At 41.2% G+C, this 15,292-nt stretch overlaps 1 protein-coding gene across 5 annotated transcripts in view; it reads right to left on the bottom strand.

Moving 5' to 3' along the window:
• The window catches only part of Chd2 (chromodomain helicase DNA binding protein 2), a 126,893-nt gene that overhangs the window by 40,079 nt on the left and 71,522 nt on the right, over nucleotides 1-15,292 (bottom strand). For all 5 annotated transcript variants that reach the window (XM_028776654.1, XM_028776655.1, XM_028776656.1 and 2 more), the window contains 8 exons: nucleotides 11,629-11,791; nucleotides 11,081-11,233; nucleotides 9,280-9,351; nucleotides 5,793-5,942; nucleotides 4,993-5,141; nucleotides 3,455-3,551; nucleotides 2,332-2,424; nucleotides 114-284 (listed from right to left, as the gene is read on the bottom strand). In XM_028776654.1, the coding sequence (XP_028632487.1) occupies nucleotides 114-284; nucleotides 2,332-2,424; nucleotides 3,455-3,551; nucleotides 4,993-5,141; nucleotides 5,793-5,942; nucleotides 9,280-9,351; nucleotides 11,081-11,233; nucleotides 11,629-11,791 (1,048 nt within the window). The remainder of the gene's footprint in view (nucleotides 1-113; nucleotides 285-2,331; nucleotides 2,425-3,454; nucleotides 3,552-4,992; nucleotides 5,142-5,792; nucleotides 5,943-9,279; nucleotides 9,352-11,080; nucleotides 11,234-11,628; nucleotides 11,792-15,292) is intronic.

Below are 15,292 nucleotides of genomic sequence, written 5' to 3'. Positions count from 1 at the left end.
TCCTGTGTCAGGACCTCTCCTGTGTCAGGGTCTCTATGCAGGGCCTCTCCCTGACTAATCTACACTTGCAGACACACGAGGCAGGCATAACGCAAACTTCCCTCTCGTTTCACCTTTTTAGTGGAACTGCGAATCCGAGGCAGCATATATATTTCTTCCAGCTCCTTCTGGCGCTCTTCCTCCTCCACTTTTTTCCTTTGCTCCTCAGGAATGATTTCATCCCAGTCTTTGTGAGGACGCTCTTCTAGCTCCTCTTCATCTTCCATTGTTGCAAAGTTGGCAACCTGAGACAAAGGACAACCCCATGGAACATTTCTCCACCTCCAAACGCCATCTGCCAGGTAGCAACTTAATGAGCATTTTAATTTAGAACACTGTAATAGGAATCATTATATAATCAAAATAATTTTTTCACTAGTCTCATCTTTTACTCCCCCCAAATCAACTTGCCAAAACTATCAGTTTATCAAAAATTTTATTAAAAATTAGGGAAATGGATACAGAAAGATTAAAAACTGTTTAGTAAGTTCTACTGAAATATGTGAATTTCACTTGCCTCACAGTGACTGGATAATTTAATTCACTTAGGTTGTGTGAAATATTTGGCACCTAATAGTCATCCATGATGCTCTGACAACTCTGTGATGAGCAGCAGCCAGCCCTGAGTCATCCAGTCACCCCAGGACCTGATTCACCTTTATCAAGAGTCTAACTATCCAAGCATGTGCTCAAAGGCCCATCTTACTCTACAAGACATACCACTTATTGACTACCAAACACTGGAGGTATTTGTAGTCAAATGGTATGTGCCCCGAGAAAGAAAACCATCTCAGCCTCCCAGGCTCCGGCGCAGTCAACCATCAGGCAGCTCCTGCGCAGAGCACCTTTGCAGTTTCACATTCTTTTATACTCCTGAACTCCTGGTCTACGAGTCTGCTGGAGCACAAAAGGACCTTTACAGTGCCCATTCTTCAAAGTCACGTGGAGCTAACACAACATCAAATAAAAACTTTAGGACATGTACTCAAAACTAACGCTTCAACTTTCAGTAAGAATATTTTGATCTTACAATCAGATTTTTTAAATTTCAAGAGGCATAATTTCTGAGACTATAAAAAACAAACCACCCCACTGGTCTGTCAATTACTTTTGTACAAACTAGTTGTACTGTTTACAACAGTTTAGGTCTGGGATTTTATATTACCTCATTTATTTTGTACACTTTCACGTCACTGTACATGTTGTGAAGGTCAGAGGACAACCAGTGAGAGTCAGGTCTTCTCCCTGAACACTAAGCACACTGCTGTGCCCAACACCATAGCAATCCTCAGCTCTCTCTTGCATCTTTAACCTGCAGACAATCAGCCATGCTCTCCCTTGCATTTTGGAAACATTTGCTACTCTCATTTCCCTGCAGCCTCCAGACCAACCTCCAGCCTCCTATAGCCAAGTAACCTAGTTTCCCCAACAGTAGGTATTGGCTGGACAAAGTCACATGGTGAGTGGATACACAACAGAGACACCATCTAGATACACATCACTCCCTACCACGTTCTTCCCACACGCAGTCTAACCCACAGCTGACCCAAGGTTTTCTGCCTCTTAGCAGAACTCAAGTCACAGACTGAGTTCTCAAACTCTCCCTCCATGGCACTGCAGTGTTCAATTCCTTTTTTATGTTTTATCAGACTCCACTGGCTATAACTTTATCACCCCTTTGGGAAGGGAAGGAATAGAAGAAAAGGAAGAGAGTAAACAAGAAAGGGTACAGGAAAAAGACAACGGTCTAACAGAATCTGCCTCAAAAACAAAAATTTAAACCAGGTGCTGGTGGAATATGCCTTTAATACCAGCACTTAGGAGGCAGAGGTAGAGGCAAGGCAGGCAGATCTGTGAGTTCGAGGCCAGCCTGGTCTACATAATGAGTTCTAGGATAGCCAGGGCTACACAGAGAAACCCTGTCAGGGAGAAGTGGGGGAGTCTCCCAACTCTGCCCTACAATTGCCATGCCTTTGACTTCTCTTGGCATCTGATATCATGAATGACTCATATCCCTCCATACTTCTCGTCTTTGAATCAGCCCATTGGCAATATACTCTCAGTCTTCATCAGTGTCCTTTCCTCTGCCCGTGACTCTAGGAAGGATGGTTCACTTCAGTGGTTACCTTCATAGACCACTGTAGACTACAGTCCTAACATCCACACTCAGAATGACACTGAGCACAAGTTAACTCAGGTACGGAGGGGAAGCAAGCCTCATATAAACACAGTGACTACACAAAGAGAGCTGCTAGTCAGTGTTGACCGCTCCCTCCCACGAGGTCTGCATACCTTAAACTGTGATAGCAGCTCATCTGTCGCACTAGTTGACACTTCATTCTCTCTGGTTTCAGCTAAGCGCAAAATTTCATCTATATCCATTTCCTGAAGGAACAAATGTAACACAGGTAGAGTGAGAAAGCATCAGCATCAGCGTGTACTACAAACGATAGGCGCACACAGGGCGCTTCCCTACAACTCTATACATGCCACAGCCTCGGTCACATCTTTCAAACCCAACACTTCCCACAGGTATTCATTTACTGTCAGGGAATTCTATGAAAGGAAAAATATAGGAAAATACAGAATCCTTCAAGGTTTTATCCATTCCTCTTTAGTGTTGTAAAAGCTTTGAGCTTAGTAAGAAAATTTAAAAAATAAAAAAAGCCATATTCCTTCAAATAATTACTTTCTTTATAAAAATCTCTAACAAAGTATCTTTCATAAAAAACTTAGATGCTTATAAAATAACCTTTAAAAAAACATTTTTCTACTAGTCATCTTTACTGTAAAAATGATGAGTTATACAGCTACATTTTCTTAAGTGTATAATACCTTCGATAATGTTCATTCTTAATTCCCTGCTTTTGCAGATGCTGACTTATTCTTCCCTCTTCCAAAATACACTTCCTTTGACTTACATGTCATATATACACATACATATATATATATATGTATATATATATACATATATATATGTGTGTGTGTGTGTGTATGTATTTATATAAGCAAGCACATATACAAATATATAAAATACATAAAGTTCCACATGAGAAAAAAATGTAATACTTGGTTTTCTAAATCTGCCTCCTTTCACTTGATAACTTCCAGATCCACCAATTTTCCTACAAATGACGTATTTTCAAGAATGTGTAGACACAGTAGTTTTGTTACCTATGCACTTATCAATGGACCCCCAGGCTGATTATGTAACCTGGACTAATGATTACTGCTACAGTAAACTTGGACATGCAAGCATCTCTGGGACACGTCACTTACTGTTCCTTTGGGTATGGTTGGCTCTAGGAGTGGTATAGCTGGATCATATGGCAGTTCTGTATTTAATTTTAAGAACCTTCATACTGATTCACATAGTAGCTACAAAAGTTAAATTCCCATGCTCCAAACGGATTACCTGAGGCTCTGACTCCTCTCCTTCAATTTCTTTGAAGAGATCCTCTGCTCCAAATTTCAAAATAGCTGTCAGCTCTTCTTTATTAAAAGGATTTGAGCTGTAGGAGTAAAATACAGCTGTGATCTCAAGCGAGAGCTAGGAGGGATGGTTCAGTGGGGAAGCATCTTACCACCGAACCTGCATTCAATCCCCAAGACCAACAGACATGGTGGAAGGAGAAGACAAGTTGTCTTCTACATCCACACTCAGACAGAGGTACAAGTGTACCCCTCAATTCCCTCACAAACAAATAAAAGTGTGAAAAATTTTAGGAGGGACTAAAAATATGGCTCAGTGGGCAAGAGCTTTTGCTGCTCTTCCAGAAGACCTGGGTTGGTTCCTAGGATACACATGGTGACTCACAGCCACCTGTCACTCAAATGACAGGTTCTGATGCCTTCTCTGCAGGAACCAGGCACACACGTGGAATACATATACACATGGAAACCAAATACTCATATGTATAAAAAAGTAACTAAACATCTTTAAAGTTTTTAAAGAATGTCAATTATGTACTCTGGACCTGGACTTATGTGTATAAACCTTTTGCAGAGGGGGACAAATGACCAAAAGTTAATTGTGCCCCAAGAACAATGATCCCTCAAACTCTGCATTAATAACCCAGAGTTGGTGATAAGTCTAGTTCCTGTCCTGCAGAGATGGTAACAACACATGTTCTTCCCTGCCCTTGTCTCAGGAAGTCATCTCACCTTCACCAACAACTCCATCCTTCTCACCTCTTGTCCAAACACATCAACTTCTCTGATTTAGGCTCTTCTTGAACAGAAAATTATCTCAAAACAACCTACTTACGAAGAACAATTTGACTTCATCATAAATACACTGTAACTAATGTGTGTGTGTGTGTGTGTGTGTGTGTGTGTGTGTGCACGCACAGCTAGTCAGAGTATAAACTGCTCAATACTGTTCCTCTATGTCCTTTTGTCAGTTTGTCCAGTTTGAAAAGGTACAACAACGTCCACAAAAGTGTTTTCACACCAGTAACAGCACAGCAGCTGCTTCTGTCCAAAGATGTCTTGGTTGCAGTCAGAGACTCTGTGCTACACTGAGAAGCAACTGGCAACATGGCCCTCACTTCTGCTGCTGTGTCCTGTTGCACGTGGAGCCAGAAGAAAAACAAAAGAGCACCGCGAAACAAAGATGAGGGGCCAGCCAGATGGCTCAGTGGGCAAGAGCCTCTCTGTCCAAGCTTCATCTGATTTGATCCCCAGAAACCACATGGTAAAAGCAGAATGCCAATTCTTGGCTCTGACCTCTACAGGTCATGTGTATGCAGGTCAGATGTGTGTGCAGATGTGCGTGCATGCACACACACACACACACACACACACACACTCACATGAAGATAAATGGGGAAGGATAGCACGTTCCTTACAGCATCAGGTTGACTGTCAGATACTCCCTGTGGTAAAGTCTATCAGAACTGTATCTAATGCTGGTAGAAACGATCTGATTCTCGCCATTTTCCTGGCACTTACTTGGACCTTCCTGAGTTGTTTTCGAGAACTGTCCTGCCAGTGGTATCCATGCGCTGAATCACCAGATGGTCCAACACCATCTTCTTTTTGGCCCGTTCTATGATCTCCTCTTCCACAGTCCCCTTTGTAACCAGGCGGTAAATATTCACCTGTAAGAAGAAGGTTATGTTTATTCCCGTTTAAAGCTAAAGTTACTGCTGTCAAAATCCAGGAGAATGTCAACTCTGTTCTCCTACACCACAGGACTACACACTGCCATCTTGTCAGTGAACTGGCGGGTGCAGAGGTGTGTTACTGGAGCAGGCTAAATACTGAAAGGAAAGAGCTTAGAAAAACAGCACAGCCTTGCTCTTGACAAACATCTTCCCAACAATAATTGGCTTGATTACAAAACTGAATCACTGGTCACATGCGAACTTGTAAGTTAGCCAATAGGAAAGCAGTCAAAACTGAGGTCTACAGACAAAACAAAAGCAAAAACCCAGGCCTGTGCTTTTCCAGCATGCTGCAGGTTACACTGTCATGGAGAATAAGACAAATGCCATGACTCATACTGACTCATTAGCCACGCTCTTATGCTCTGAGGTGGCTCCTCATTCATCTTTCCTGGTAAATGTATAGAAAGTCACTCATGACATACTTTTCACAAAGAGTCCATACTAGGACTCATCTGCACTCCAAAGATATCTCTTCTGAACAGTTAATAAAGACAGGGCAAAACAGTGGGGAAATATGCATTGACAAACAGTGCTGAGGAAGCATAAACCTCTGCCTGCTGTCCAGAGCCCATCTCCACTGACCTGCTTCTTCTGACCAATTCTATGTGCTCGGGCTTGTGCCTGCAAGTCGTTCTGGGGGTTCCAATCGGAGTCAAAGATGACGACTGTGTCCGCTGAAGCCAAATTGATTCCCAGGCCGCCAGCCCGTGTGGAGAGCAGGAAGCAGAAGTCCTGTACACAATGCAATATACTACTTTATGCAGTGGCCTTCTGAGAGATACTCTCACACTCCAATAAGCCCTCACACCTGGAAACCCCTGCAGGTGTGAAGAAAAGTGAGATATGATGGACAGACTTTATGGAGGCTAAGGGAGCTCAGGGGCTTGAGACACAGCAGTTTCATTTCATTAAGAGGAAGTGTCAGTGCAGGCCACAAAGGAGGAAAGTTGACTCTAGTAAGGTGGCAGAGACAAAGAATTTATGTCCCAGCTAAAAATAGTGTATCCAACAAGTTAGCCAAAGCACCACACAAACTCAGACTTCTTGGGAACTGTTGTAGCAAGCAACCCAAATGCAAGGTAGTTAGTGTACACAAACACACTTCACTGTGTAAGCCCACCCACTCAATGGGCTGATGAGGAAAACAGCAACATGGCATGAAGTAGGACTGCTGAGAAGCACAGGAACCTCAAACACCACAAAGGATGCCAAGGGAAAAGGTGTAATTCCTCGTTCCTGGGTGTGAGGAAACACTGTGTGCCAAAGACCAGGCTCAAATGCCTTCTAGTTTGCATAGCAATAAGAGACTGGACAGGTGTGGTATACCTTCTTTATAGGTGAGTGCTAAGAAAAACACATGGGCAGAGGGAAAGTAAACAATACACTCACGTTAAAAAAAAAAATCATAAAATGTCACCATTTCAGAGCATCTGTATCAAAAAGTAACATTTCTTTTTCCTTTTTTGTAGTGTGTGTGTGTGTGTGTGTGTGTGTGTGTGTGTGTGTGTGCACGCGCGCGCGCACACATGCATGTGCTGGGCCATTTCACAGGCCTCCAAAAGTTAATGCCTTTTGAGTAGAAAACTATCACTCAAAAACTGGTCTGGGGTCAAGTGTGGTGGCATAGATACACCTATAATTTGGCACTCAGGAAGAAGAGGCAGGAGGGTCAGGGTGTCAAGGCCATCCTCAATTATATACTAAGTTTGACATTAGCCTACAAGAAACTCTGCCTCTATAAATAAAACAATAAATTAATAAATGAATAAACAAACTGCTGACTTGGAGAATAAACCTCAATAAATGGATCTATTTAACAGATGATAGAGATAGACTAGGAAGGTAGGTAGGTAGGTAGGTAGGTAGACAGAAGGAACAGAAAAAAAAGAGAGCTCTTCACATCCTAACAGTCACAATCAACAGCATTAAGCAATGAAAACACAAAGAGGGAGACAGCTATCTTGCAAGAATTTTAAATAATCATAGTAGTAATTAATCAGCAGCTGAGAATACACACAGTATGTGGATTAACAACAGACAGTTTTGGGTAAGATACCTAAAACTATATAAGCTAAACACTGAATGATCTCATAAATAATTTTCAATGTCACAAGGATAATATAAATGGCATGTTGTTTATGTCAACTGTCAAAGTAATAGGTTTAAGAAGATTATGAAGCTTGAAGCTGGTAAAGATGGTAGTATGTGCACATTTTAGGTAACTGAACAAATGCACTGAAGTGCTTTTTAAGTGGTCGTTATTTTGTAACTATCTCGAATGGTAATAACATGGCTGAAGAGATAGCAGGAGCTGGACAGATGGCTCAGGGCTCAGAGCACCAGCTGTTCTTGTCCCTGGCACCTACATGTCAGTTCACAAGCATTTGTAACTCCACTTCTAAGGAACCCAACACCCTCTTCTGGCCTCCTCCAGAGCTGGGTGCCAGACACATACGTAGTACACATACAAACATGCAGGCTAAGGACTTATCCACATAAAATAGGAAAGAATAATAAAGGCATGAAAAAAATTACCGGAAATCAAATTCTAAGGTACTAGGCTGGAGATAAAGCTTGGTGGTAGACTGCCTGTCTAGCATGTACAAGGACGTGGGTTTGATCCCCTTGGGGGTATGGGTGGAGGAGAGGGTTTCCTACGGCCTTTAATGACATGAGAAAAATTGTCTACGTATAATTTTGACCAAAAGCAGACAAAGTCACATAGAGCATGATTACAGTAAGGTAAGTGGATGAGACAGAGGGTTCGAGCTGTACAGATGAAGAGCGCAGTGTGTGGAAACTGAGTCACTGGGGTGAAGGCTGCACTAGGTATGCTTCACCATCTACAAAATTTGACAAATGGGCAGGTGACATTGTCCCCAAGAATATAAGATTAATTTTAAAGGGCTACAGAATATGGCAGAGAAACCATACTTTATATATGGCTATCACAGAGAATGAGAATCAAAAAATAAAACTATACAAAAAACAAACCTCAAATTTTCTCTGAAGAAAATTAAACATTTAAACTCACATCAGTGCTGTGATAAACACTATAATAAGGAAACTGCTGGCATTTTATTGAGTGCCTATTACATGCTAAGAGATGTGACAAGTGCTGTGACCTCCACATCTCATCCTCATGTGCTATTACAAAGCAGAGCCTGCAGCCAGTGTGATTTCACAGTTGAAGAAATATAGGAGGGGAAGAGGGATGGGGTTAACAGTCTCCTGACTCCATCCATCCCTTGGGCTTGGGCCTTAACACATTATCACCCCTCAGATAGTAAGATTCAGATGACGGAAGTATCCAGAACAGTAGTTCACTAAGACCACCCACAAATTCAGAGACTAACTAAGCCTCTCGCAATCGGGCCACTGTCTGCCGGTGTCCTGCAGCTACCGCCACTGCTCCCCTTGTCTTCTGTCACCAGCTTCACTCACACGAAGTTCTTCTCTCACACATCTGCTTCTGTCAACTGACCAACTGATATGCAGATATAAATGTACTAACTTGGTTCTAATTTAGTTAAAGTAGCTCTAAGATAGGTGTGTCCAAAGCAAAACACTTGGCAAAACCAATTCCAGGCAGGACGTTAAATAATGTAAAACTGTAGCAGAGAAAGAACATTAGGCTATATCATCACACCAAGAGGTTAACATAACTCAAACTTGGCAAACATACCACTTAGGCATCAGTACCAAAAAAATAGATAAGAACCTTGGATAACATGTGTATCAAAGCTAATTCTACTGGCCTGGCCCATCGCGCCCTTGCCTTCCTGTACTTTAAAACCCATATATTTGATAAGCCAGCAGCAAACATCACTAGTTCAGCTGAAGGAAGCTAGGAAAGCCTGTACCTGCTTGCCCCCCCCCCCCAACCCACCCCCAGGAACAACAGAACTAGGCAACTTTTAGAACAAGAGAGTATTCTGTTCTCTTGTGAAGACAGGAGAGATGTGCTACAAATGCTTTCAATTGTAATGTTTACAATACGTTAAACTGGAAAGACTCCCCCATATACAAAGTCCAAATTATCCAAATATTAAAGCCATGCATACTGTACCTCAGACCCATCTGCATTGAAGTGATCCAATGCCTGTTTTCGGATTTCTCCCTTGATAGAACCATCCAGGCGCTGTAAAAAGAAACCACAAGAAAAATCTTGAGTGAGAAAGATCAGCCACACTCAGAATAGAACATCAAGCTCACAACCTTCATCTCCCAGACTGCACGGAGTAAAAATAACTGGAAATGGCTGGCAAAGTGCTTTGAAGGGATGTCTCAACAGCATGGCTGCTGCGACCTCAGCTCTCCAGTTACAGACGCAAGGTCACAAGTTCCTAATTCAAAGGCTGTCTAGGCTGCCCCAAGGATCAGAATGTCTACCAAAGCCCACAAGGACAGCGATAAAAACCCAGCCCATGTGCTGAGGAAACAGTAACTCTAGTCTCTTAGTTAAAGACTCCTACAGAAAAACAATACATCTTAGGCAACATGGCTAAAACATTAAATGCTATACAAGCCAAAAAATATTGGAAACTACTAAAATGCTCAAATTAATTGACCATATATGCCAGCTTTTTCTTAAGTTTATATTCTAAAATCACTATAAACTATTCAAATAATCAAACTCTCTCATCAACTCAAGCCTCAGACACTGAGTTGTGCATACAATTTCTTATCAGTTAGAAGACAGGTCACCTTGAGGTATAAGATAGTCACCATACTGAAAATATTTAATATATACTAAACAAATACTGAATTTTGTATATAAAAGGCATTTCTCAGCATGTAGAACTACTTTCACATTTCATCCCTTAAGATGAAACACTGATTTTACAAAAGGTCAAGGTGATTCAAGCAGTGTCTGCAAAGACCTATATCCCTGCAAGGCCATGAGCGGCACAGCAACTTAACCAACAGCAAATATACAGGTGAGAGCTATTGGCATTACAATAAATCTACACAGAGACTGGAGCCAAAGACATTTGCAAAGGTAGGTTCACAGCAGTATCTGAAGTAAGAAATCCCTCCTTATAAATGTCCACTGGGCAGAAGCATTGAGCCAACTCTGCTGAGAAGTCACTACCACTTGTTTCAAGAACTCCTACTTAGCTCCCAGCCTCAAACTAAAGTCACACTCTACAACAGAGTTAAGACAAAACACTGCCTCTTTTCATCTTAGAATCCGAGATTCTATATCAGGTTCACACTTACTCTACTTTAACAACAGACAGATAGTACAGATACTTTTCTTATATTTTTGGTTGTGAGCCTAGCCTTTAACAGCTGGGCCATCTCTCTAGCCCACAGATACTTTTCTTATGCCAATTTTTCTTGTTGCTAATCTTTCCTATTACCTTGTCTTTACTAGTTGTACTAGATTTATGCTCAGCAGGTAAAAAGCCTCAGGTCCTGATCTGAGCTCAGATCCCATGGTGGGAAGAGAGAACAACTCCTCATAGTCATCCTGTCACCTCCATTCAGGAACCTCAGCACACAAACCCTGTGCGTGTGTCCTCATCCATTCTCTCTAATAATAAATAAAGTGTCGCCAGGCAGAGTAGCACACACCTTTAATCCCAGAATTTGGAAGACATAGACAGGTAAGTGAATTCAAGGCCATCCTGGCCTACATAGTAAAATCCAGGACAGCCAGGGCTACACAGTGAGATCCTGTCTCAAAAAACCAAACCGCAAAACAACAACAACAACAACAACAAAATGTTTGTTTTTTTTAAAAATTATGACCTTCAGATGTTGATTATCATCATAGTAACCTAAAGGCAAGAAGAAAAGCTGAGGTCTTCCTATAGTCTTAATCTCAGCCATCTGGTGGGCAGAGAGTCACTGAGCCATCTTACCTGGAAAGGATAGTGTTTGATAGTCAGGTACTCAGCCAGGATATCCAACATTCTCACCATCTGAGAGAAGATAAGGACTCTGTTTCCCCGTTCTCGCAGTCTCGTCAACAGTTTGTCTAATAGAATCAGCTTCCCGCTGCTCCTAATTAGGGACTGAAGATTCAGAAGACATCTCACTCGTTATGTTCAAACATAGTATTCTTAAGTGAGGTACCCACGGTACTATACGCTTCCAGCATTGTTACTCGAGTTTTCTCATCATTTTTGTTCATTTGGAGTCAAGGACCACATGAACCTTGAATAAGCTGTTCTCAAACATAAGTCCCTCTGCCTCCAGCACATCCCCAAATATCCCTGTCATACCCAAGGGCTCCCTCAATTCCACACCACTACAGACGTTTGGCTTCTCTTGTGTTTTTGAAAACTTCCTTTGACGCTCCTTGAAGGGTAACCAAGGAAGAGAAGGAATACTTCTACTTAAAGTAAAGCTCTAAAAAAAGACCTGACTCACATCAGAGAGGCGACCACAAGCAAGAGGCACTGCGCACCTGAAGCACCTCCTGGCCGCTCTCCCTCTCACTGTCCTCGGGAGCTTTGATCAGGTAACAGTGGTTGCAGCACTTTTTCAGCTCCATGACAATATTAAGGAAGCCAGATGTGCTGCCTCTTGTTCCTTTGGCAAGAGCCTTGTAATTCCTGGTCAGGATCCATCTGCAAATGGAATACATTAATTCAAGTAAGCAGAGTTTACGGTGCTATAGGAAATAAAAGCGAAAACACAGATTTTTACTTTCTATCTCCTGTCACCTAAACATGATCCTTCACACCTCCATGCAGAAGTGAAAAGTTCAATGACTGAACCAGGTACGTCAACCTCACTCATCACAGGAAATCCTAAAGGCTACAGACACACTCATATATACACACATCTGCATGCGTGCGTGTGCGTACATAAGAAATTATCACTAAAGGACTCCTATTACAACTTTTAAAACAGGGAGTAAGTGATTTAATAGTAAGACTCTGGTTAACTAAGTTAAATATACTGTAAGAGAACATGATAGTGCACACCTGTAATCCTAGCAATCAACTGAAGCAAGAGGATTGTCAGTTCACAGTCAACACGGACATATATGAATACACATATTCATTGTATGTATTCATTTTAACTGATTGTAAAGGAGTGTTTCTGTTGTAGAATGCTAAATAACATTAAATATTCTTTTATATAAAACTTTGGGATGATAGGAGAAGAAATACACATATAGTGTGGTATATTTATATATATGCCTTAGTAATAAATTCCAAACTGTTGAAAGTACTTTTATTTGAGTAACAGTATATCGTTACATTTCTCTTAATAATCACAGTTTTGGGAATGTATCTCAAAATGTTAACTGCATTATCATTTATTTGAAAAATCCAGTGGAAAAGTCCAAGTGAGCAGAGACTGGGGTAAACACACTACCTATCCACCTTCAAATGGAACAGTCATTACTCCCAGATAAGGGTGCCTGGATGGTGCACAACTGTGATCCTGTCCTTTATCCTAGCACTTGGGAGGCTGAATCTACAGGAGTATCTAGGTTAGGCCAAGGGAGAGACTATACGGAGAGATCCTGTCAAAGGGTTGGAAAGAGAAGTGGAAGACAGAAACAGCATGCCTGTAACACCAGCAATTAGGATGCTGAGGGAGAAGGAAGGAGATCTGAAAACTAGCCAAACCCACAAAGAGAAAATATAGTGCAATTTAGTTGTAAAGAATTCATTAAAATTTTATCCACAAAGAGAACCCCTAGACCACAAGTGTGCAATCTCCAAGTACCATCCCCCAGTAAACTAGCAGGTAAAATTCCTTAAGTGACTGGTTGGCTCAGGTTTGGGAGAGGAAAATGGGTGAATATAGAACACTCTATCATTTAGAGAATAAAGTGGCTATCAGCTATGATAAAGATACCATTCCTAAGCCAGTACTCTAAATTCCGAACTCCAAAACATTTTAAGGATGGACATGTTGCTGCAAATGGAAAATTCCACACCAGACCTTATGCAGAACCTAGTCAAATGAAGGGGCACTAAAGATATGTATCAAGTGTACACGTGCGTTAATGAATAGAGAAACACGTACACAATTTACAAAGTCAGAATGTACTGAAACATACAACACTAAGGAGACTGAGGTATAAAGGAACATCAGTGTGGACCCAACTTGCGCTATACACAAGACTCACCATCTTAAAAAGATAGACATTTACAAAGTCAAGCGTTTGTTTAAAGAACACATGAAAGGGCCATACAACAGATTATACTAACTAAAAAGCTATGTAGACCCTGAAACAAACAAAGTATCATAGGTGTCTCTGTGTATGATTGTGTGTGTGTGTGTGTGTGTGTATATATATATATATATATAGAGAGAGAGAGAGAGAGAGAGAGAGAGAGATAGATATAGATAGATATATAGGTGTGTGTGTGTGTGTGTGTGTGTGTGTGTGTGTGTGTGTGTGTGTTTTCTAACTGAGGAATATAAATATTCTGTGGACATTATTAAACTGTTAAGAAATTATCAACTACTTTTAGGCATGATAACAGGCCAAAGTTTTGAAGAATAAGCAGTCTTTCTTGGGCTGAAGAGATGGCTCAGAGGTTAAGAGCAGTGGTTGTTCTTCCAGAGGACCAGGATTCAATTCCCAGCACCCACATGGCAGTTCAAAACTGCCTGTGACTGTAGTTTCAGGGGATCCAACAATTTCACATAGACATATATGAGGCAAAACATGAATGCATAAGAAATAAATTATTTGAAGTAAAAGAAGTCTCTTCCCGATATATAACTAAAGCAGGAATACAAGAAAAGATATGTATGGGTGAACTAATAAAGGCCCAGAGCTAGGTTATGAGCAGATGAGAAGTTACCAGACTAGTTTTGTTTATATTTGAAACTCCCCACAATAATACTTCTAAAAGACAAATAGTACAGCAGTAAGTGTCTGTCCAGCACGTGTGAGGCTCTGATTTAATATCCAGACACATGCGTATACACAGACACAAATGTATCCTATTCATGAAAAGTAAATGTGAGAGCCCATAACAAGCACATGGATGCTGCTGTCGATGCCAGACAGACTCGCTCCTTTCTAATTTCTGTACAATACATTAAGCCAAGAAGTGTGAATTGTCCGTGCCACTTGGAGGACAGAAAGGTAGGGGTCCTCGCTCTGTCCCAGAGGTGAGTGCATCTCCTCAGCGCTCCTTGCACATGCCTATCTTACATGACTGTGTATGACTTGTTTCTAGCCATGCAAGACTTCTGGAAGAGATATGTTCCATTTATCTTCATTACTTCTCGTAGTTAAGAATGTCTAACACACACACATGCACACGCGCGCACACACACACAAAACAACTCAAGGAAGAATGGAAAACAAAAAAATTGTTTAACTTAATTGATCAGTGTAAGAATATTAGCACTAAAAATCATGGGCTAGAGAGTTAGCTCGGTAGGTAAGAGCATTTGCTGATCTTGCAGATGACCTAGGTTTGGCTCCCAGGACTAACAACCATCCTTAACTCCAGTTCCAGGAGATCTAATACCCTCCTCTAACTTCTGCAGACAATAGGCATGCATGTGATGCACATACATGCATGCAGGCAAAACTCTGATATATAGACAACATAAAATAAATAAACCTGAAAAAAAGGTTTAACAAACCAGATCATTTACATAACTGAAAGTACTATGTAAACTCTCTCTTACTCAAATGGAAAGAAAAACTTCCTAGCTGGGCAGTGATGGCACATGCCTTTAATCCCAGCAATCCAGAGGTAGAAGCAGATGGATCTCTATGAATCTGAGGCCAGACTGGTTTACAAAGCAAGTTCCAGGACAGACAGTGCCAAACATAGAAACCCTGTCTACGGGAAAAAAAATAGACAGAAAAGAAGGAAGACCTTTTCTTCTGATTAAGTATGAATTTCAATTTATATCTGTGTTGAGTTTACAGACAAAGCTCAGTGGTCTCTAGCAAGCCGAGGCAGGTAGAGGTACACAGAGAGCCTGTCTCAAAGAACAGAAAGTTCTACTACTGAGTGCATAACAAGATTTACAAGGTTCTAGGCTTAATTTTAAAAAAGAAAGAAACAAAGAAACAAAAGAAGAAGAAAGAAGAGAAGAAAAGAGAAGGAGGGGATAGGAGGGGAGGGAAGGGGAGA

The sequence above is a fragment of the Grammomys surdaster genome, unplaced genomic scaffold (genome assembly GCF_004785775.1).
Source record: "Grammomys surdaster isolate TR1022 unplaced genomic scaffold, NIH_TR_1.0 271, whole genome shotgun sequence".
In the NCBI taxonomy this organism is placed as follows: domain Eukaryota; kingdom Metazoa; phylum Chordata; class Mammalia; order Rodentia; family Muridae; genus Grammomys; species Grammomys surdaster.
Note: the sequence above shows the minus strand (reverse complement) of the source record. Positions and strands in the feature narration are given on the sequence as shown.